Here is a 25,003-nt window from a genome sequence, read left to right as displayed (position 1 = left end):
GAGGTGAGTCATGTTGCTTAGTGAGGTGAGTCATGTTGCTTTAGTCTGAAGATGAAATATGTTCTACTTTCATCGTCATGGTAACACAAACCTGGAGGTCAAATTGGCGACCTTTAACCCCATGTGACCACCAGGTGAGTGACAGAGGAAAAGAAGAGCGTGCAGCAAAATAAAAGTTTATTTGACACTTGCAGACAGGAAGTCACAACTCGGGCGCCATCTCGTCGTAGTCCATGATGCTCAGCTCACGTCGTCTCTGGCGGACGGCGAGCGACAAGTCTGCGCCCTCGCTGGGAGGCGGAGCTTCACTTTCATGCGGCGGCAACATGCTGCCCTGCGTCGGGGGACTTCCTGCCAGGAGGATGGCCTCCGCCTCCTGACCCAAGAGCGGACTTCCTGATTGGAGCTCCTCTATTTCCTGCTCCGCCTCGTCCTCCTCCTCCTCCTCTTCCTGGCTGGGAGGGGGCGGTCTGAAGCACTGCCACGCCCTCTGCTCCAGGAAGGAACCCACAGCCAGCGGTGATTGGATGGGGGACAGAGAGCAGGGGGAGGTGGACACAGGGGGGAGGAGCCTAGGCGACGTGGCGAGGCGTGTCACCACGCCGTTCACAACCTCCACACTGGAGGAAGGGCGGGGCTTGTGGTGGCCCTGAGTAGTGGGGATGGCGGGCGTGCCATGGTCTGGCCTGCAGGGGTTAGAAGAGACTATGAATGCTGGCTTGTGATTGGTGGATGAGTGCGTGGTGGACTACCACCTGCTGAGAGCGTCCAGCTGACTGTACAGCTCAAGCATCTCACTCTGCAGCGTCTGCACGATCCTCCTCAGGGCGCCACCGCGACCCTCGCACGCCACCAGCTCCTCTCTGGCACACAAACTAGTCATTAGCGCTCAGAGGGGCGGAGCCTGACTGACGCCACACCCACCTGCTCCGCCTCTTGGTGTCATCCAGGAGTTTCTTTTGATCGGCGATGAGCTGCTCCTTCTTGGCCAGCTGGTTCTCTAGATCTGCTGCTCTGTGATTGGCCGCCTCTAACTTCTGTCGCTGCTGCAGCTCCGCCTCCTTCAGGCTCTGGTATTCTCTACCCAGAATGCCTTGCAGCAGTGATGTCTCCTGAAAGACAAACACAACAATCTTTTAACACTGGGAGTATGCACCTTCTCCAGGGACTGTGTGCCCCTGGTTCTACCTATGTTCCATGTGTTCTACGTGGTATGTACCATGTATGTTCCATGTGTCCTATGTGGTAGGTTCCATGTGTTCTACGTGGTATGTTCCATGTGTCCTATGTGGTAGGGTCCATGTGTTCTACGTGGTATGTTCCATGTGTTTTAAGTATGTTCCATGTGTCCTATGTGGTAGGTTCCATGTGTTCTACGTGGTATGTTCCATGTGTTAGGTTCCATGTGTTCTATGTGGTATGTACCATGTATGTTCCATGTGTCCTATGTGGTAGGTTCCATGTGTTCTATGTGGTATGTTCCATGTGTTCTATGTATGTCGTGTGTGTTCTATGTATGTCATGTGTTTTCCATGTATGTCATGTGTGTTCTATGTATGTCGTGTGTGTTCCATGTATGTCATGTGTGTTCTATGTATGTCGTGTGTGTTCTATGTATGTCATGTGTGTTCCATGTGTGTTGTGTGTGTTCCATGTGTTCTATGTATGTCGTGTGTGTTCCATGTATGTCATGTGTGTTCTATGTATGTCGTGTGTGTTCTATGTATGTCATGTGTGTTCCATGTGTGTTGTGTGTGTTCCATGTGTTCTATGTATGTCGTGTGTGTTCCATGTATGTCGTGTGTGTTCCATGTATGTCGTGTGTGTTCTATGTATGTCATGTGTGTTCCATGTGTGTTGTGTGTGTTCCATGTATGTCGTGTGTGTTCCATGTATGTCGTGTGTGTTCCATGTATGTCGTGTGTGTTCCATGTATGTCGTGTGTGTTCCATGTGTGTTGTGTGTGTTCCATGTGTTCTATGTATGTTATGTGTGTTCCATGTATGTCGTGTGTGTTCTATGTATGTCATGTGTGTTCCATGTGTGTTGTGTGTGTTCTATGTATGTCGTGTGTGTTCTATGTATGTCATGTGTGTTCCATGTGTGTTGTGTGTGTTCCCTGTGTGTTGTGTGTGTTCCCTGTGTGTTGTGTGTGTTCCATGTGTGTTGTGTGTGTTCCCTGTGTGTTGTGTGTGTTCCATGTGTGTTGTGTGTGTTCCCTGTGTGTTGTGTGTGTTCCATGTGTGTTGTGTGTGTTCCCTGTGTGTTGTGTGTGTTCCCTGTGTGTTGTGTGTGTTCCATGTGTGTTGTGTGTGTTCCCTGTGTTGTGTGTGTTCCATGTGTGTTGTGTGTGTTCCCTGTGTGTTGTGTGTGTTCCATGTGTGTTGTGTGTTCCATGTGTGTTGTGTGTGTTCCATGTGTGTTGTGTGTGTTCCCTGTGTTGTGTGTGTTCCATGTGTGTTGTGTGTGTTCCCTGTGTGTTGTGTGTGTTCCATGTGTGTTCCCTGTGTGTTGTGTGTGTTCCATGTGTGTTGTGTGTGTTCCATGTGTGTTGTGTGTGTTCCATGTGTGTTGTGTGTGTTCCATGTGTGTTGTGTGTTCCATGTGTGTTGTGTGTGTTCCATGTGTGTTGTGTGTGTTCCATGTGTGTTGTGTGTGTTCCATGTGTGTTGTGTGTGTTCCATGTGTGTTGTGTGTTCCATGTGTGTTGTGTGTGTTCCATGTGTGTTGTGTGTGTTCCCTGTGTTGTGTGTGTTCCATGTGTGTTGTGTGTGTTCCCTGTGTGTTGTGTGTGTTCCATGTGTGTTCCCTGTGTGTTGTGTGTGTTCCATGTGTGTTGTGTGTGTTCCATGTGTGTTGTGTGTGTTCCATGTGTGTTGTGTGTGTTCTCACAGTGAAGCTGCGTTGATGCGGAGCCTCCAGCTGCTCCATCAGAGTCTTGTTGGTTTCTCGGAGCAGAAGCAGTTGTTGGTTCTGCAAGAACATCTGCTGGTGTAACTTGTCACTGCCGCTGAGCTGCACAAAAACATCTGGTCAGGCTTTGACTGACAGCGCTCTCAGCCAATGAGGGCCTTCCTCACCTTGAGTGACAGCTGGCTCAGCCGATGCTCTGCATTGCAAGCCTTGTGATTGGCTCTCTGAAGCTCCTCCTCCAAATCCCTGAGTCTGCTCTGACACTCCTGCAGCTGGCTCTGAAACAGCCAATCAGAGGGCAGTCAGCATAGTCAGGTGTTTGTGTCCTGTGGGCGGGGCTTACACGCAGTCTCAGGTGTTCTTGTTCTTGTTCCTTCTGCTGCTGCTCCAGATGTTGCACGTGCGTGCGCAGCTGTTGGCCCAGCGCGTCCTGCCGCAGTTGAGCGTAGCGCCGCTGCTCCTGGTCCAGACTGGACCTCAGAGACCGGATCTCCTGGTCCTGGATGGCCAGCTGCGCTTGCTGCAAGGCGGCAAAGCGTCAGGCGGCGCAGACGGCGTGTACAGGTGAGGCGCTTTTGTTACCATGGCGACACTTTGCTCCTCCAGCGCGGCGGCGCTGATGACTCTGCGGAGTAGGCGGCGGTTCCTGATGGCGTGCTGCTGGCGCTTGAAACGCTCGTACTGCAGCTGAGTGTGGACCAGCAGCAACTGACCCCTGGTGGCCTGAAGCTCCTCCCCCTGGTCAGAGACTGACAGAAACACATGACACTGATGATGCTGTCTTTGACCAGCAGGTGGTGCCACCATGCACTGCTGATGCTGTCTTTGACAGGCAGGTGGTGCCACCACGCACTGCTGATGCTGTCTTTGACAGGCAGGTGGTGCCACCACGCACTGCTGATTCTGTCTTTGACAGGCAGGTGGTGCCACCACACACTGCTGATTTTGTCTTTGACCAGCAGGTGGTGCCACCACGCACTGCTGATGCTGTCTTTGACCAGCAGGTGGTGCCACTACGCACTGCTGATGCTGTCTTTGACAGGCAGGTGGTGCCACCACGCACTGCTGATGCTGTCTTTGACCAGCAGGTGGTGCCACCACGCACTGCTGATGCTGTCTTTGACCAGCAGGTGGTGCCACCACGCACTGCTGATGCTGTCTTTGACCAGCAGGTGGTGCCACCACGCACTACTGATTCTGCAAGTGCTTGTGATGTCATAGCGACCTCTGATTAACCTTGTAGATTAGTATAAGACAATCTCCACACTGTCACTGTGTGTGTGTGTGTGTGTGTGTGTGCGTGTGCATGCTACTGGGATTCACCTGAAGATGAAGTGTCATCACTGGTTGTTGTTTTTTATACTTCCTGTTTGTTGTTGTTGTATCTTTATACCTATTGTTTGTTGTTGTATCTTTATACTTCCTGTTGTTATATATTTATACCTCCTGTTTGTTGTTGTTGTATCTTTATACTTCCTGTTTGTTGTTGTATCTTTATACTTCCTGTTTGTTGTTGTATCTTTACACTTCCTGTTTGTTGTTGTATCTTTACACTTCCTGTTTGTTGTTGTATCTTTACACTTCCTGTTTGTTGTTGTATCTTTACACTTCCTGTTTGTTGTAGTATCTTTATACTTCCTGTTGTTATATATCTATACCTCCTGTTTGTTGTTGTTGTATCTTTATACTTCCTGTTTCTTGTTGTATCTTTATACTTCCTGTTTGTTGTTGTATCTTTACACTTTCTGTTTGTTGTTGTATATTTACACTTCCTGTTTGTTGTTGTATCTTTATACTTCCTGTTGTTATATATTTATACCTCCTGTTTGTTATTGTTGCATCTTTATACTTCCTGTTTGTTGTTGTATCTTTATACTTCCTGTTTGTTGTTGTATCTTTATACTTCCTGTTTGTTGTTGTATCTTTACACTTCCTGTTTGTTGTTGTATCTTTACACTTCCTGTTTCTTGTTGTATCTTTATACTTCCTGTTTGTTGTTGTATCTTTACACTTTCTGTTTGTTGTTGTATCTTTACACTTCCTGTTTGTTGTTGTATCTTTATACTTCCTGTTGTTATATATTTATACCTCCTGTTTGTTATTTTTGTATCTTTATACTTCCTGTTTGTTGTTGTATCTTTACACTTCCTGTTTGTTGTTGTATCTTTACACTTCCTGTTTGTTGTTGTACCTTTACACTTTCTGTTTGTTGTTGTATCTTTACACTTCCTGTTTGTTGTTGTATCTTTATACTTCCTGTTGTTATATATTTATACCTCCTGTTTGTTATTTTTGTATCTTTATACTTCCTGTTTGTTGTTGTATCTTTACACTTCCTGTTTGTTGTTGTACCTTTACACTTCCTGTTTGTTGTTGTATCTTTATACTTCCTGTTTGTTGTTGTATCTTTATGCTTCCTGTTTGTTGTTGTACCTTTACACTTCCTAGTCGTGGTTGTATGTATTGTCATACTTCCTGTTTGTGGTTGTATACTCCGTGCTTATGGCTGTATTCATTGTATACATCCTGCATAGGGTTGTATAATAAAATATACATGATATTGTACAAGCCACACATGACTACAAAAGTTAGTGCAATTTACTAAATATAAAGTCATGTATGTGTTATCAAATGAAATATATTTGGATTATTGATCTACTTAATACATTATAACACACATCTCAACATTGTTTCGTAACTATAATGGGGGTTGTAAAATGGAAGCCTATAAATGCACACTGGGGGTTTACTTTTATGACTAGGTCCATTGTCAGTACACACGTATTACTTTGTAGTACCTCTGTTATTCATGCTCAGTGTCAGTACACACGTATTACTTTGTAGTACCTCTGTTATTCATGCTCAGTGTCAGTACACACGTATTACTTTGTAGTACCTCTGTTATTCATGCTCAGTGTTAGTACACACGTATTACTTTGTAGTACCTCTGTTATTCATGCTCATTGTCAGTACACACGTATTACTTTGTAGTACCTCTGTTAATCATGCTCAGTGTCAGTACACACGTATTACTTTGTAGTACCTCTGTTATTCATGCTCATTGTCAGTACACACGTATTACTTTGTAGTACCTCTGTTATTCATGCTCAGTGTCAGTACACACGTATTACTTTGTAGTACCTCTGTTATTCATGCTCATTGTCAGTACACGCGTATTACTTTGTAGTACCTCTGTTATTCATGCTCATTGTCAGTACACACGTATTACTTTGTAGTACCTCTGTTATTCATGCTCATTGTCAGTACACACGTATTACTTTGTAGTACCTTTGTTATTCATGCTAATTGTCAGTACACACGTATTACTTTGTAGTACCTTTGTTATTCATGCTCATTGTCAGTACACACATATTACTTTGTAGTACCTCTGTTATTCATGCTCATTGTCAGTACACACGTATTACTTTGTAGTACCTTTGTTATTCATGCTAATTGTCAGTACACACGTATTACTTTGTAGTACCTTTGTTATTCATGCTCATTGTCAGTACACACGTATTACTTTGTAGTACCTCTGTTATTCATGCTCATTGTCAGTACACACGTATTACTTTGTAGTACCTCTGTTATTCATGCTAATTGTCAGTACACACGTATTACTTTGTAGTACCTCTGTTATTCATGCTAATTGTCAGTACACACGTATTACTTTGTAGTACCTCTGTTATTCATGCTCAGTGTCAGTACACACGTATTACTTTGTAGTACCTCTGTTATTCATGCTCATTGTCAGTACACACGTATTACTTTGTAGTACCTCTGTTATTCATGCTCATTGTCAGTACACACGTATTACTTTGTAGTACCTTTGTTATTCATGCTAATTGTCAGTACACACGTATTACTTTGTAGTACCTTTGTTATTCATGCTCATTGTCAGTACACACATATTACTTTGTAGTACCTCTGTTATTCATGCTCATTGTCAGTACACACGTATTACTTTGTAGTACCTTTGTTATTCATGCTAATTGTCAGTACACACGTATTACTTTGTAGTACCTTTGTTATTCATGCTCATTGTCAGTACACACGTATTACTTTGTAGTACCTCTGTTATTCATGCTCATTGTCAGTACACACGTATTACTTTGTAGTACCTCTGTTATTCATGCTAATTGTCAGTACACACGTATTACTTTGTAGTACCTCTGTTATTCATGCTAATTGTCAGTACACACGTATTACTTTGTAGTACCTCTGTTATTCATGCTCAGTGTCAGTACACACGTATTACTTTGTAGTACCTCTGTTATTCATGCTCAGTGTCAGTACACACGTATTACTTTGTAGTACCTCTGTTATTCATGCTCAGTGTCAGTACACACGTATTACTTTGTAGTACCTTTGTTATTCATGCTCATTGTCAGTACACACGTATTACTTTGTAGTACCTCTGTTATTCATGCTCAGTGTTAGTACACACGTATTACTTTGTAGTACCTCTGTTATTCATGCTCAGGTGTTTACCTCCACAGTGACTGCCATCCAACCACTTGCTGCACGCAGGAAACCTGCACAAAAACAATCAAATATTGGATTTTGTCTATTTATCTGACTGCTGCTAATGCTAGTACCCTTACAGCCTCACATGTTGCTAATGCTAGTACCCTTACAGCCTCACATGTTGCTAATGCTAGTACCCTTACAGCCTCACATGTTGCTAATGCTAGTACCCTTACAGCCTCACCTGTTGCTAATGCTAGTACCCTTACAGCCTCACATGTTGCTAATGCTAGTACCCTTACAGCCTCACATGTTGCTAATGCTAGTACCCTTACAGCCTCACATGTTGCTAATGCTAGTACCCTTACAGCCTCACCTGTTGCTAATGCTAGTACCCTTACAGCCTCACCTGCTGCTAATGCTAGTACCCTTACAGCCTCACCTGTTGCTAATGCTAGTACCCTTACAGCCTCACCTGTTGCTAATGCTAGTACCCTTACAGCCTCACCTGCTGCTAATGCTAGTACACTAACAGCCTCACCTGCTACTGCTAACGCTAGTACGCTAACAGCCTCATCTGCTGCTAATGCTAGTACACCAACAGCCTCACCTGTTGCTAACGCTAGTACGCTAACAGCCTCACCTGTTGCTAATGCTAGTACGCTAACAGCCTCACCTGTTGCTAATGCTAGCATGTGTGTGGTGGCCATGGGTGATGAGCTGGTCCAACAAGTCGAGAGGAGAGGTGGAGGTCTGCTCCACCTGTGCCGTCTTCTCCTGCGCCTCCTACAGGTGCGAGCAGCACACTGCAGCAAATAAAGTCACACGGATCAACCCGGACACTTTACCTGCGCCTTCCTCTTCAGAAACAACATGGCGGCTCGGGGAAGCGCGAGCTCAAACAGGAAGTCGTACGAGGGGGCGGGGCCTCCCTCCTCCGAGCTGTGGGTGGCGTTGGAGGGGTGAGGCGGGGTGAGGCACAGCGAGACAGAGCAGGGTGGAGGAGGGATGTCTGAGGCGGGAGGGGCGGGTGTGGAGGTGAGGAGGGAGGAGGAAGGTGGGCGTGGTCTGTCTGGAGACGAAACAACAACCAATCAGGGACAAGGCGAGGAGGGGCGGGAGGGGCTGCGTGCGTCTGATGGAGAACCCATGGCAAAAGGGGTGGAGCTTGGTGACGCCATGAAGGGAGCAGACCTCAGGGGCGGAGTCTGAAAGATGAGCTCACCTTCAGTGGTGACATCGTTGCGGTCGGGATCCTCCCCCTTCCTGATTGGATGCTGCTTGACCTGTGGGAGGGTAACAGAGGCTCGGCTTCCTGCGCCTTCAAAATAAAATACAAGAACTTTGGTCACACCTGCTTGTCCTCGGGGGGGCGGCCGCCATCTTGAGTCTCATCTGTTGACCGACATTTGGTACCTGGACACACACATGGAAAGAGTGTGTGAGTGTGTGTGTGTGTGTGTGTGTGTGAGTGTGTGTGTGTGTGTCAACTCGCACGTGTGTCTCACCTGACACCGAGTCGGCTCGACTCCAGGGGTGGGCGGGGCTTACAGTGACCGCCTCAGGAGGGGGCGTCGACAAGCCACACTCCGAAGAGGGGCTCCAGGTGACATCATCATCCAGGACGCTGAGACGCATGGAGTGGACAGGTGTGCACACCTGCAGGTGGTCTGGCGAGGACACGCTGACTGGACTTCCTGTGACACATTGGGAGGACGTTAAGAGACCAGCTGGTCACGTGACAGCAATCGGAGGGCAAAGGTCACAGGGACTCGCCGACGTGGCTGTGGCCGACGTCCTGGTGAGGGAGGGGGGAGGAGTCACAAGAGGACTCCAGGGGGTCCAGGGACACACGGGAACACTCCATGAGGATGTCGTGGACCTCATAGCGCCTCCACCTGACAGTCAGCAAAGGAGTCTTTCAAAATAAAAGCCTGCGTGTATGACATCGGCGCTGGGGGACTCACCTGGACGGCTCCAGTTCCAAGTCTTGGGTCCCGCTGACCAACTCCGGATGAACTCTGACCTGCTCCAACATGGGCTGACACAAAAGAAAGGCCAAGTTCACGACCGGGACCGCCATCGAGCTGGTCCACTCAGGACTCTACCGGTCCTTTCTGGTGCAGAAGTTGTTTAGGAATAGGCACGAGCCGTACATTCTGGACTATGAGCTGCTACTTTTTTCCTACGCTTTGAACCTTGCGCCTTATAAAATGGTGCAACTAATTTAAGGATTTTTCTCTATGCAAATACCGTCTTTTCTGGACTAAAGAGCGCACCAGTATATAAGCCACACCCACTAAAATGTAGAAGAAAAAACTAAAAACATTTCCATATATAAGCCTCAGATATAGACATTGTGAAATGAGTTATTTACACAGAAATATTGTGTAAATGTTTATTTACATACCTTAGTTGTGTCTGTAACACGGCAGTAAAACGGCTGAGCAAACAAAACAGAAGTCATGGTCATGGACCCACTAGCTGCGCAAGCTAGCTCTCCAATCAGCTAAACCGACTCAATAACTTCTCAGTGACAATTTGGTGAATTTACTGACAAATTTGTCAACAATACAAAAATAATGCCGTTGTAAGTTAATAATACTAAACACTGACACTCGTAAACGTGTTAGCATATTAGCTAATGCTATTACATTACGATAGCAGGTACAAACATGCATGAAAACACTCCTCCAGACATCACACATGGGACGCTATAGTAAGCAAGAATTGTTTTAGTTATATTGTAAAACCTACAAACGTTGATGAATGAAGAATCCATACGAGTAGAAATGCTATGGATGATTATTTCCGGGTTTACGGCACCAAAACACGGAGTATGTTTTCAACCCGCAAGACCTGCAGTGAGCGAACTCGTCCAAAAGATGGCGCCATAGCACAAGCAATAACACTCCTTTTCAGTCCTCTGCTTGGGTTTAGGGCAAACTTTTGAACACCAAACATTTTGGGCATTAGCGAAAAGAAAAATCCATAAATTAGCGGCTCCGTTTTATAAGCCGCAGGGTTTAAAACCTGTGAAAATAGTAGCTAGTCTAGAATTGAGGGTAGTTTAAAAAAGACAGGCAATGGTGTGGTATTGTTAGAGCTGTGTGGCTGCGGTTCTTTTCTGATTAGTCCTTTCAACCGGCCGTCCATAGCGTTTCTACTGGTATAGATTCTTCTGTCGTCACTCCAAGCAACGTTTGTAAGTTTTACAATACAACTAAAACAATTCTTACTTACTAAATTGTCCCGTGTGCGATGTCTCTAGAAGTGTTTTCATGCATACTTGTACAAATAATGCAGGTCTACAACAATAGTCCCAGTTGTCCTACAACAATGGTCCCAGCAGGTCTACAACAATAGTCCCAGTTGTCCTACAACAATGGTCCCAGCAGGTCTACAACAATAGTCCCAGTTGTTCTACAACAATGGTACCAGCAGGTCTACAACAATGGTCCCAGCAGGTCTACAACAATGGTCCCAGCAGGCCTACAACAATAGTCCCAGTTGTCCTACAACAATAGTCCCAGTTGTCCTACAATAATGGTCCCAGCAGGTCTACAACAATAGTCCCAGTTGTCCTACAACAATGGTCACAGCAGGTCTACAACAATAGTCCCAGTTGTCCTACAACAATGGTCCCAGCAGGTCTACAACAATAGTCCCAGTTGTTCTACAACAATGGTACCAGCAGGTCTACAACAATGGTCCCAGCAGGTCTACAACAATGGTCCCAGCAGGCCTACAACAATAGTCCCAGTTGTCCTACAACAATAGTCCCAGTTGTCCTACAATAATGGTCCCAGCAGGCCTACAACAATAGTCCCAGTTGTTCTACAACAATGGTCCCAGCAGGTCTACAACAATGGTCCCAGCAGGCCTACAACAATAGTCCCAGTTGTTCTACAACAATGGTCCCAGCAGGTCTACAACAATAGTCCCAGTTGTTCTACAACAATGGTAGCAGCAGGTCTACAACAATGGTCCCAGCAGGTCTACAACAATAGTCCCAGTTGTCCTACAACAATGGTCCCAGCAGGTCTACAACAATGGTCCCAGTTGTCCTACAACAATGGTCCCAGTTGTCCTACAACAATGGTCCCAGCAGGTCTACAACAATAGTCCCAGTTGTTCTACAACAATGGTCCCAGCAGGTCTACAATGGTTCCAGGTGGTCTACAATAGTCCCAGTTGTCTACAATAGCCCCAGCAGGTATACAATGGTTCCAGGTGGTATACAATAGTCCCAGTTGACTACAATAGTCCCAGTTGTCCTACAACAATGGTCCCAGCAGGTCTACAACAATGGTCCCAGTTGTTCTACAATAGCCCCAGCAGGTATACAATGATTCCAGGTGTACTACAATAGTCCCAGTTGTTCTACAACAATAGTCCTAGTTGTTCTACAACAATGGTCCCAGTTGTTGTACAATAGCCCCAGCAGGTATACAATGGTTCCAGGTGGTCTACAATAGTCTCAGTTGTTCTACAATAGCCCCAGCAGGTATACAATGGTTCCAGGTGGTCTACAATAGTCCTAGTTGTTCTACAACAATGGTCCCAGTTGTTCAACAATGGTCCCAGTTGTTCTACAATAGCCCCAGCAGGTATACAATGGTTCCAGGTGGTCTACAATAGTCTCAGTTGTTCTACAATAGCCCCAGCAGGTATACAATGGTTCCAGGTGGTCTACAATAGTCTCAGTTGTTCTACAATAGACCCAGCAGGTATACTATGGTTCGAAGGTGGTCTACAATAGTCTCAGTTGTTCTACAATAGCCCCAGCAGGTATACAATGGTTCCAGGTGGTCTACAATAGTCCCAGTTGTTCTACAGTAGTCCCAGCAGGTCTACAATGGTCCCAGGTGGTCTACAATAGTCCCAGTTGTTCTTCAGTAGTCCCAGCAGGTCTACAATGGTCCCAGGTGGTCTACAATAGTCCCAGTTGTTCTACAGTAGTCCCAGCAGGTCTACAATGGTCCCAGGTGTTTTCTACAATAATCCCAGTTGTTCTACAGTAGTCCCAGCAGGTCTACAATGGTCCCAGGTGTTTTCTACAATAATCCCAGTTGTTCTACAGTAGTCCCAGCAGGTCTACAATGGTCCATACTGACCTTGACCACCTGGTGGAAAGTGTCCAGGTTTTCCTTCATGCTGTAGTGGAGTCTCAGGTAGGAGATGAAGTTGCAGGGGAACATTCCATACAGTCGGTGGAACAGCAAGTAGACGCCAGCGTGCAGGTGGACCAGGTGTCTGAAATGGGCGTGGCCTGTGCAGAGAGCGATGACCAATCAGAATCTTGACCTGAACCTGACTTTGGTGTGTGTGTGTGTGTGTGTCACCAGGGTTCTTGAGGCTCCAGGAAGCCAAGCGTCCGAAGACGTCAAAGAAGTCGTAGATGTGTTGCTTGGCGGCCTGAGGGATCATGGGTAATAGTGTGACCAGCACCAGGACTCCAGGGACCACCACCAGCACCTCGCCGTCACTCTGACCACACAAACACACAACTTTGGTCACGCCCTCCACGCCGCCATGTCTCGCCATCACCTTGAGGCAGCGCAGCAGAGACGTCAGCAGCGGCGAGCGACTGACGTGATGAACCCATGGCGGCTGCTGGCTGATCATGTGACCCAGCAGGGTGACCGCCGCCAAGCGACTCGCTGGCCGGGAAACTACTTCATTGAGTTTGTCCAGCAGGGGCTGAGGAACACACACACACACACACACACACACACACACACACACACACGTTACAATCGCCGCACTTAGTCCTCAGAGTGATTAAGTTTAGTCCTGAGAGTGACTAAGTTTAGTCCTGAGAGTGACTAAGTTTAGTCCTCAGTGTGACTAAGTTTAGTCCTCAGTGTGACTAAGTTTAGTCCTGAGAGTGACTAAGTTTAGTCCTCAGTGTGACTAAGTTTAGTCCTCAGAGTGACTAAGTTTAGTCCTCAGAGTGACTAAGTTTAGTCCTCAGAGTAACTAAGTTTAGTCCTGAGAGTGACTAAGTTTAGTCCTGAGAGTGACTAAGTTTAGTCCTCAGAGTGACTAAGTTTAGTCCTGAGAGTGACTAAGTTTAGTCCTCAGAGTGACTAAGTTTAGTCCTCAGAGTGACTAAGTTTAGTCCTGAGAGTGACTAAGTTTAGTCCTGAGAGTGACTAAGTTTAGTCCTGAGAGTGACTAAATTTAGTCCTCAGTGTGACTAAATTTAGTCCTCAGTGTGACTAAGTTTAGTCCTCAGTGTGACTAAGTTTAGTCCCGAGAGTGACTAAGTTTAGTCCTGAGAGTGACTAAGTTTAGTCCTCAGAGTGACTAAGTTTAGTCCTGAGAGTGACTAAGTTTAGTCCTCAGAGTGACTAAGTTTAGTCCTGAGAGTGACTAAGTTTAGTCCTCAGTGTGACTAAGTTTAGTCCTGAGAGTGACTAAGTTTAGTCCTCAGTGTGACTAAGTTTAGTCCTCAGAGTGACTAAGTTTAGTCCTCAGAGTGACTAAGTTTAGTCCTGAGAGTGACTAAGTTTAGTCCTCAGTGTGACTAAGTTTAGTCCTGAGAGTGACTAAGTTTAGTCCTCAGTGTGACTAAGTTTAGTCCTCAGTGTGACTAAGTTTAGTCCTGAGAGTGACTAAGTTTAGTCCTGAGAGTGACTAAGTTTAGTCCTGAGAGTGACTAAGTTTAGTCCTCAGAGTGACTAAGTTTAGTCCTGAGAGTGACTAAGTTTAGTCCTCAGAGTGACTAAGTTTAGTCCTCAGAGTGACTAAGTTTAGTCCCACAACAAAGTAGTGAACACGTCCAGTCTACCATGATGTTACCACCATTAAAAGAAAGGCTGTCTTCTAGTGAACAGGGTTGGTAAATGGCAGAGTTTGTATGGCGCAGCATAAGAAACAATGTGGATATGAATAATTGGTTCCAGCCTGGACTAAAGTCCATCATTCAGTGAAGGATTGCAGACTTTGAACACCAACAAGTGGGTGATGAATCAACCTTCTATTTGATAACGAGCCAAAACAACAACACACCGACAGAAGTCTCGTTGGTGCCCTCACAAACAATCACAAATATTGCTACATTAATAAATAAAGTCAACTCCAGGTAGATGAACATTGGCGCGATTTTCAAGAATAAAAAACAACTTCTTTCAATTAAAAAAAAAATTCACAAGTTAAAAATAAATTTAAAAAAATTCAATTACAAAAACAGGTGTACCCCAACTTACGCCCGAGTGCAGCTGGGATAGGCTCCAGCACCCCCGGCACCCCGTAAGGGACAAGCGGTAGAAAATAGACGGATGGATTTGTAAGTATAAAAACTATTCTCTTCTATTAAAAAAAACATTCGCAAGTAAATAAAACTATTTTTTGCAAGTAAAGATTTGTCAGTAAAAACAACAACTAATTTCTTCAATTAAAAAAGTATAAAGTATAAAAAACATTTTCTTCAATTAAAAAAACAGTTCCCAGTAAAAAACTGAACATTTTTTTCAATTCAAAAACGATTTGCAAATATAAAAACTATTTTCTTCAATACAAAAATCTAATTTGAAGTATAAAAACAACTTTCTTTAATTAAAAAAATTATTCCCAAAAAATAAAAAATAAAAACTGTTTTCTTCAATTACAACAACAGTTGCAGCTGGGATAGGCTCCTGCACCCCCGTCACTCAGTAAGGGACAAGCGGTAGAAAATAGACGGATGGATTTTTAATAGGGATGTCCGATAATATCGGCCCGCCGATATTATCGGCCGATAAATGCGTTAAAATGTAATATCGGAAATTATCGGTATCGTTTTTTTTATTCTGTATCGTTTTTTTAAAAAAAAATTTATTTTTTATTAAATCAACATAAAAAACACAAGATACACTTACAATTAGTGCACCAACCCAAAAAACCTCCCTCCCCCCATTTCTTTCTGTTATCAATATTCTGCTTCCTACATTATATATCAATATATATCAATACAGTCTGCAAGGGATACAGTTATTAATATTAACAATATATCAATATATATCAATACAGTCTGCAAGGGATACAGTCCGTAAGCACACATGATTGTGCGTGCTGCTGCTCCACTAATAGTACTAACCTTTAACACTTCATTTTACTCATTTTCATTCATTACTAGTTTCTATGTAACTGTTTTTATATTGTTTTACTTTATTTTTTATTCAAGAAAATGTTTTTAATTTAGTTATCTTATTTTATTATTTTTTTAAAAAAGTATCTTATCTTCACCATACATGGTTGTCCAAATTAGGCATAATAATGTGTTAATTCCACGACTGCATATATCGGTTGATATCGGTATCGGTTGATATCGGTATCGGTAATTAAAGAGTTGGACAATATCGGATATTGGCAAAAAGCCATTATCGGACATCCCTAATTTTTAAGTATAAAAACTATTTTCTTCAATCAAAAAACGATTTGTAAGTATAACAACTATTTTCTTCAATTAAAGAAACAATTCGCAAGTAAAAAACAAACATTTTTTTGCAAATAAAAAAAGATTTGTCAGTAAAAGAAAATGTCATTTAATTTCAAAAAAACATTTGCAAGTATGAAAACAATTTTCTTCAATTAAAAAACGATTTGCCAGTAAAAAAAACACATTTTCTTCAATTAAAACCACAATTTGCAATTATACATTTTTCTTCCTGAAGGTAAAAACTTTTGCCAGTAATATTCCACCCTGCCTGATCCACACACCTGCACTCTACAACCACAGGGGGTGCTGCTGAGTCTTCTCACCACAATGACATGACAACAAACAGTAATAAGTAACATTGCATGATGGTAAATAAAATACAAGTGTTAACTTACAGGTTGACCTTGTTTCCCCTCTCCTCTGACATTTTACAGCTTCTCCTTTGCTATTTTTGGCGGAGGGCACCATGCGCAAACAACAGAAGCTTTGAGGGCCTTAAATTGACTCAGCAGCCCCACCTGTGGTTGTAGAGTGCAAGTGTGTGGATTGCATAGGGTGGAATATTACTGACAAAGGTTTTAACTTGAAGAAAATTGGTTTTATTACTTGCAATCATATTTTTTTAATTGGGAAAAAAACGTTTCCATACTTGCAATTTTTTTTTCTACTTGTGGAAAAAAAAAAGCTATACTTCAAGTCGTTTTTTTTTAAGGTGAAAACAATTTGTATTTTATTGCAAATATATTTGATTGAATTTTGCAGTTGAAATGACATTTGCCAATCAAACTTTGCTCACTCAGACCCTTCATTCATGCACACTTGAGGAGAGAAGTGCACTTGGGCTTTAACAAGTCAAGGTTTACATGATTAGATATTGTATATATTTCCATCCTGCACTGGCTCAGGATCAGCAGACGATCCACACCAGTGTTTTTCAACCTTTTTTGAGCCAAAGCACATTTTTTTTGCGTTGAGAAAATGCGGAGGCTCACCACCAGCAGACATCATTAAAAAAACGAAACTCAGTTGACAGTAAAAAGTGGTTGTTGCAATTGTTGGATAAGACTTTAAAGCATAACCAAGCATGCATCACTGTAGCTCTTGTCTCAAAGTAGGTGTACTGTCACCACCTGTCACATCACACCCTGACTTATTTGGACCTTTTTGCTGTTTTCCTGTGTGTAGTGTTTTACTTCTTGTCTTGCCCTCCTATTTTGGTGGCTTTTTCTCTTTTTTTTGGTATTTTCCTGTAGCAGTTTCATGTCTTCCTTTGAGCGATATTTCCCGCATCTATCGTATTTTCCGCACTATAAGCCGCACCTAAAAACCACAAATTTTCTCAAAAGCTGACAGCGCGGCTAATAACCCGGTGCGCCTTATATATGGATTAATATTAATATTTATTTTCATAAAGTTTAGGTCTCGCAACTACGGTAAACAGCCGCCATCTTTTTTCCCCGTAAAAGAGGAAGCGCTTCTTCTTCTACGGTAAGCAACCGCCCCCATAGAAGAGGAAGCGCTTCTTCTTCTACTGTAAGCAACCGCCAAGGTGAGCACCCGCCCCCGTAGAAGAAGAAGCGGAAGGAGGGATTGCAAACTTCCTGTTGATTTTTGCTGAAGGATGTCAATCTATGAAATGTAGGTCTATGTGAGACCTACATAGAGGTATTTGTTTCATGTCTCTAAGACGTTCCTACCGGAAGTTACAAGCAGTTTTGTCTTGAGTTTTCCTCTGAGGAGCAGTTTTGTCTCTGTTTTATTCAAAAATTGCACTAGAGCGCAATTTTGAGTTTTGGGGTTCGGTTTTTCTTTTAGATCGCAATTTCCACGAGTCCTGATGTGTGTGAAAAGTTTGGTGAGTTTTGAAATATTTTAAGGGGGTCAAATTACAGCTCAAAGAGGCAAAAATTAGTGTTTTTAGTACAATTTTGTCTTGAAGGGGGATTTGCCAACTTCCTGTTGGTTTTTGCCCGAGGATGTAAAATGATAAAATATAGGTCTAAGTCAGACCTACATAGAAGTTTTTGTTCCATGTCTCTACGACCTTCCTAGTGGGAGTTACAGGCAGTTTGTTTTTGTTTTTTGCTAGGGGGCGCTAGAGCGCAATTTTGAGTTTTGGGTTGTTTTTTTTTTTTAATTAGATGCCAATTTTCGCAGGTCCTGATGTGTGTGTCAAATATGGTGAGTTTTGAAGCATGTTAAGTGGGTCAAATTGCAGCTCGAAGAGGCGGCCGGTATAATAATAATAATAATAATAATAATAAACCTTACAATTTCAATAGTGTCCTTTGTCCCTGTACAAAGGACTCCCACAGTACATGCGGACCCTAATAAACACATTTATTCTATGTAATTTTGCAATGCAACTCTGAGTGACAGTGACAACAAGCGGCCCTAACGGTGTTCGTCAACACCGTTCAATTATTGTAACGTCTATCGAGATGCTTCGAGGACAGGAATTATATCCATCACTTTATTGAGCAAAACTGTTTATATTCGGCCATAACCACACCAAAAACATGAGTAAAACAATTCTATCTGGAAAAACTAGTCATTTTCTGCCTTACAAACCAGGCCAAAAGCAACTTGTCATCTGTCACCAACACACATAGCACTAAACCACTGGTGCGTTTATGGCCACACAAAAAGTCGGACAACTCAAACACCACACAAAGTTACACTATGACTCCTCAGTCACACGTGTGCTTACTTTACTGTCATTTATTATTAATGTTAATTTATTTACATTAGTCATGGAATGCTGTTACACACACTATGTTGAAGTATTACTATTATTATTATTATTATTTATCTTACGGTATATATCAAAAATAATATTGAGCAAAATTGAATTTAAATATTGTCGATGTGGCCCTCCAGCAGTGCTCGGGTTGCTCACGCGGCCCCCGGTAAAAATTAATTGCCCACCCCTGCTTTAAAGCATAACCAAGCATGCATCACTATAGCTCTTGTCTCAAAGTAGGTGTACTGTCACCACCTGTCACATCACACCCTGACTTATTTGGACTTTTTTGCTGTTTTCCTGTGTGTAGTGTTTTACTTCTTGTCTTGCGCTCCTATTTTGGTGGCTTTTTCTCTTTTTTTTTGGTATTTTCCTGGAGCAGTTTCATGTCTTCCTTTGAGCGATATTCCCCGCATCTGCTTTGTTTTAGCTATCAAGAATATTTCAGTTGTTTTTATCCTCCTTTGTGGGGACATTGTTGATTGTCACGTCATGTTCGGATGTACTTTGTCTTTGCTCCGCCGTAAGTCTTTGCTGTCGTCCAGCATTCTGTTTTTGTTGACTTTGTAGCCAGTTCAGTTTTACTTTCGTTCTGCAGAGCTTCAATGCCTTTTCTTAGGGGCACTCACCTTTTGTTTGTTTTTGGTTGAAGCATTAGACACCTTTTTACCTGCACGCTGTAATATATTTTGTGTTTCTGAAGACCACCCAAACAAATTCATACCCCTGTTTTTATTTTATAATTATTTTAAGGTGACCAATCAGAAAGGAGGGGTGTTGCCAGGTCGGTGGAGAAAGACAAACGGCGTGCACGAGCAAGCAAAAAAACAGCGGCAAAATGTGTCCATTTTGCCGCTGTTTCGCCGCCAAGGTGTGCGTGTGTGCGTGCGACACCTTGTGAAGATGTTCCCTGACAGACGACAGCAGCTGCACTGCCTGACAAGACGAGGAGCTCAAGTAGAAGTCCACCAGGCTGCACAGGACAGCGCCCCCTCTGTCTGAAAAGACACGGCGCAGGTCAGCTGGTGCGCGGCCTTGTCAGCTGACACGTTCCCACGCTCACCGGCGCCTGGGTTTCGGGGGGGAAACCAAGGTTGAAAGTGGGTTAAGGTCACGACCTCACCTGAATTCAACTGATGGACGATGGCTACTCGGACTTGCTCCGCCTCCTGCAGGTCTGAACTGTCCAATGAGAGCAGGAGCTCGCTGACACTGTGCACCTGCTCCTTGGACATTGTGCACACCTGTACACACACACACACACACACACACACACACACACACACACACACACACACACACACACACACACACACACACACACACACACACACACACACACACACACACACACACACACGTCTGAAATAGGATACTTTTGACTTTTATAAGGCGACAGAAACAGGGTTGCAGGTGTAATACTTTGGTTAGGATTTCTGAGTTTCACACACTAAGAATGGTGACAACGCGACAGCAAAACTTGGGCATGACACTTTCACACTTGACTGTATTTTGTGTGAAAGGGAAACATGCCGCCATTGACTCGCAGTAATGCTAGTTCAGTGTTCTTCAACCTTTTTTGAGGCAAGGCACATTTTTGTCATTAAAAAATACGGAGGCACACCTAGGGTCGCAAAGGGGTGGAAGGTTTCCGGTAAATTTCCGGGAACTTTCTGGAAATTTACCACGGGAAGTTAAGCTCGGGAAGTTTGGAAATATTGACCATTTTTTGATTATTCAAAGTTGGACACCGTCCATGGGAATGAATGGGAATATATGGGAATTAATGGGAATATATGGGAATATATGGGAATTAATGGGAATATATGGGAATTAATGGGAATATATGGGAATTAATGGGGAATGTATGGGAATGAATGGGAAATATATGGGAATTAATGGGGAATATATGGGAATTAATGGGGAATATATGGGAATGAATGGGAATATCTGGGAATTAATGGGGAATGTATGGGAATGAATGGGGAATATATGGGAATGAATGGGAATATATGGGAATTAATGGGGAATATATGGGAATGTATGGGAATGAATGGGGAATATATGGGAATTAATGGGGAATATATGGGAATGAATGGGAATATATGGGAATTAATGGGGAATATATGGGAATGAATGGGGAATGTATGGGAATGAATGGGGAATATATGGGAATATATGGGAATGTATGGGAATATATGGGAATGAATGGGGAATATATGGGAATGAATGGGGAATATATGGGAATTAATGGGGAATATATGGGAATATATGGGAATGAATGGGGAATATATAGGAATTAATGTGGAATATATGGGAATTAATGGGAATATATGGGAATGAATGGGGAATATATGGGAATTAATGGGGAATATATGGGAATTAATGGGAAATTAGGGAAATTAATGGGAATATATGGGAATGAATGGGGAATATATGGGAATGAATGGGGAATATATGGGAATTAATGGGGAATATATGGGAAATATATGGGAATTAATGGGGAATATATGGGAATTAATGGGGAATATATGGGAATGAATGGGGAATATATGGGAATGAATGGGGAATATATGGGAATTAATGGGAATATATGGGAATTAATGGGGAACATATGGGAATTAATGGGAATATATGGGAATTAATGGGGAATTAATGGGGAATATATGGGAATTAATGGGAAATTAGGGGAATTAATGGGAATATATGGGAATTAATGGGGAATATATGGGAATTAATGGGAATATATGGGGAATATATGGGAATTAATGGGGAATATATGGGAATGAATGGGAATATATGGGAATGAATGGGGAATATATGGGAATTAATGGGAATATATGGGAATGAATGGGGAATATATGGGAATTAATGGGGAATATATGGGAATTTATGGGAATGAATGGGGAATATATGGGAATGAATGGGGAATGAATGGGAATTAATGGGGAATATATGGGAATTAATGGGGAATGAATGGGGAATATATGGGAATTAATGGGGAATGAATGGGGAATATATGGGAATGAATGGGAATATATGGGAATGAATGGGGCATTCCAATAATGATATATTATTGGGCACTTGTCTATATGCTGCTGCATCTTTGTGTGACGTAGCTCTTGCCACAGTATTTGCAAATGTACACCGCCTTTACGCCTACCTTTGTTGGAGTGAAATGTCTCCACACATCATACGTGGCATTATTCTGTTTGTATTTATTGATTCTTGTAAAACATTAATGCAATGCCACACGCAGATATATAAATAGTCAGCTAAACAATTGGAGTAGTCTTTCACAATATTTGACTGATGGACACATGAATAAAAATAGGCCAGATGAATAAATGAACAGTCAATCAGCATGCTAAATCAAACTATAAGCTACATTTTTGTATGACAACAGAACGGCTAGCAGAACAGAAGGCAGAGGAAACTACACCTTTTCATTTACTAGTTGAACTTTACACATCACAAAAAATGTCAATTCGGATCACTAACGTTGTTAGCATAAATGAATTGGAATTAACATAGATAAAATTAGCATCGCGGCTAACGGAGAAATATTTTGGGTGCATTATGAGACTGTGGTGGTACATAAACCTAGCTAGCTAGAGATATTGGCCCCAAAATCATTGAACAAGTACATGAACAGCTAGCTAGCTTGAGTGGAAGTCTGCTGGAGTAGTCTACAGTCATACAGTAACAAGCAATTACACCACTATTACACTTAAATACCATACATCAAATATATTTACCCCAGTAATATCATCAACACTTACCAGTCCTTGGGCTCAAATACTAGTGTGGCCTCAATAGCGCTGCTGTAGTGTGTAGCATGCTGGCAATTATCTGTGCATGTGATAGAGGAATGCACAGTGCAGGGTTGAAATTCTACTGAATTTGCATCAAATCAGGTTGTTTTAGCTAATAATCATGCTGCAAGATCTAGCATGTTGCATTCAATGTTTATTCCCGTTAATTCCCATGGAAAGTTTCCAACTTTGAATATTTGCAACCCTAGGCACACCACCAGCAGAAAACGTTAAAAAATGTAACTCCACCAGGTCGTCGTGCCTTATTTTGAGTTTGTTGGTGTCTTCCTGTGTGTAGTGCTATAGTTCTTGTCTTGCGCTGTTATTTTGGTGGCCCTTCCTGTTTTGTCTGTGTTTTCCTGTAGCAGCTTCATGTCTTCCTTTGAGCGCTATTCCGCGCACCTGCTTTGTGTTAGCGAGCAAGGCTATTTACGTTGTTGCGATCCTTCTTCGTCAGAATCAGAATAGTTTTATTGCCACTGTTTGCGAACGGGTTCACAAACTAGGAATTTTTCTTGGTGCAATGGTGCAACATAAAACACATATTTGGTAATAACAAGAGCTGTAACTGAGCTATCAGATAGACTTAGAAGGGATTCAAGGAATTCAAGGAGCTGCTGTTAGGAGTTATTGTTCATTTGCCTGATGGCCGAGGGGAAAAAACTGTTCAGGTGGCGGGAGGTGTGGGTCTGGATGGAGCGTAGTCTCCTGCCTGAGGGGAGAGGGGAGAATAGTTTGTGTCCAGGGTGAGAAGAGTCAGCTGTGATCCCACCCACACGCCTCCTGGTCCTGGAGGAGAACAAGTCCTGGAGGGACGGGAGCTTGCAGCCAATCACCTTCTAAGCAGCACGTACCATGCGCCGCAGTCCATGCTTATCCTGGACTGTGGCGCCGGGGAACCACACGGTGAGGACATTGTTGATTGTCACGTCCCGTACGGATGTACTTTAGTGGACGACGTAAGTTTTTGCTGTCGTCCAGCATTCCGTCTCTGTTTGCTCTGTAGCCAGTTCAGTTTGACTTTTGTTTTGCATAGCCTTTTCCTTTCCCTTTTGTTCATTTTGGGTTTAAGCATTACGTACCTTTTTTACCTGCTCATGAGCAAAACCCTGTGTCGGTGCGCGTACCGTTTTTAGAAAGTCACGTGACCGATCATGAGCTGTTTCGGTCACGTGACCGATACGCGAACTGTGTCGCACTCCCGCCTCCTCTGTGCCCTGTGAGCGGGTCTTTTCTACAGCCGGACAAATAATAACTAAGAAGAGATGACTGAAGTGTTGATACCAACCAAACCTAATCCCACACCCCGGATTGTAAATAATGTAAATAATTCAATGTATATACTCTGATGATTGTCTTGTGTGATGACTGTATTATGATGATAGTATATATCTGTATCATGAATCAATTTAAGTGGACCCCGACTTAAACAAGTTGAAAAACTTATTGGGGTGTTACCATTCAGTGGTCAATTGTAGGGAATATGTTCTGCACTGTGCAATCTACTAATAAAAGTTTCAATCAATCAATGAAAGAAATCGTCTAAAATTGAATATGTTGGAAAAACTGTTTTTTTTTAAATAAAAATATGTAAAAAATAAATTAAAAAAAATCCCAGTCCACAAGCATCGTCATTCACAACACGTTCTCTTAGATTTCCATGTTATGATACATGTTCACATTTTTTATTGACTGTATCTAAAAAAGATTAAAATATATTTTTTATTTAAATGAAGATATGAAATAATCCTAAATGAAATACTTGGTTTATATTATTGTATATACTAGGTCATAAAGTCAGTGTCAGTTGAGTCGGTCCATAGGTTGCCTGTAGGGATTTTTAATGTCCAGCAGATGTCAGTATTTAGTGACACAGTATCAATACAGTTTTGCAATGTGTCGAAACGCTTCATGACGCCTCATCAAACCGTCACGACTGCACGCTGCGCTCTGCATATTGGGATCACGACAAACCATCCTCGTCTCACCCGACACATTCCGACTTTTACAAAGCAACGCTGCCACCTACTGACATGGAGTATTACGTGGTTACCCTGCCCAGTTCTACACAGCACAGACACTAAGCAACGGCACATTATTGGCAGATTATCATTATTCCATCCATTTCCTACCTCTTGTCCCTTTTGGGGCCGCTCAGCTGCATTCGATTTGCAAAAAAATATTTTTGGGATAAATTAGGTGAAGTTGCGTAAGTTTCCCACGGCACACCGGGCAATATCTCACGGTGTGCCGCGGCACAGTGGTTGAAAAACACTGAGATAGTTGACATAGGGAAGGAAGGAGGGGGGGGGGGTGACGTCACAGGTTTTTAGGGGTCACGTGCACAACACACACACTGCTTAGCTAGCATTTCCCGGAGCTAACAAGCTAACAGCTTGTCCGGTTTTAATCTTCGTTTAGTTAGCTCGACGGCGGCCAGCGTGCTCGTAGGACGACGTTAACTTCCGGCGTGTGTCAACCGAGACGACGGACCAAAACGGGCGCGAGAAGAGTTTGAAGACTCGGACAAGTTTTTACCTTCAGACGTGTTGATCCGGGTCGGCCGCCGCCATGTTGAGTCACCGGAAGTCCCGCCTACTACAGCCACGCGACACCTGCGCCTGTCAATCAACGTCACGA

The 25,003-nt window shown here is 43.1% G+C and overlaps 1 protein-coding gene across 1 annotated transcript; it reads right to left on the bottom strand.

Annotated features, from left to right (window-relative positions):
* Window positions 1-160: 160 nt before the first annotated feature.
* LOC133631787 (hamartin-like) lies at window positions 161-25,003 on the bottom strand. The gene is made up of 21 exons (XM_062023949.1): window positions 24,902-25,003; window positions 19,672-19,792; window positions 19,443-19,546; window positions 12,931-13,083; window positions 12,726-12,870; window positions 12,498-12,652; window positions 9,348-9,421; window positions 9,157-9,278; window positions 8,889-9,110; window positions 8,735-8,796; window positions 8,606-8,666; window positions 8,229-8,452; window positions 8,057-8,166; window positions 7,378-7,448; window positions 3,496-3,662; window positions 3,257-3,433; window positions 3,081-3,191; window positions 2,893-3,015; window positions 925-1,112; window positions 756-863; window positions 161-686 (listed from the first exon to the last, which is right to left on the bottom strand). Exons 2-21 carry the CDS (start codon window positions 19,781-19,783, stop codon window positions 203-205), a joined length of 2,973 nt encoding a protein of 990 aa, XP_061879933.1. The 5' UTR covers window positions 19,784-19,792; window positions 24,902-25,003; the 3' UTR covers window positions 161-202.

This window comes from Entelurus aequoreus, linkage group LG17 (assembly GCF_033978785.1).
Source record: "Entelurus aequoreus isolate RoL-2023_Sb linkage group LG17, RoL_Eaeq_v1.1, whole genome shotgun sequence".
Classification (NCBI taxonomy): Eukaryota; Metazoa; Chordata; class Actinopteri; order Syngnathiformes; family Syngnathidae; genus Entelurus; species Entelurus aequoreus.
The sequence above is the reverse complement of the archived record's forward strand: the minus strand, read 5'-3'. Positions and strand labels throughout refer to the sequence as shown.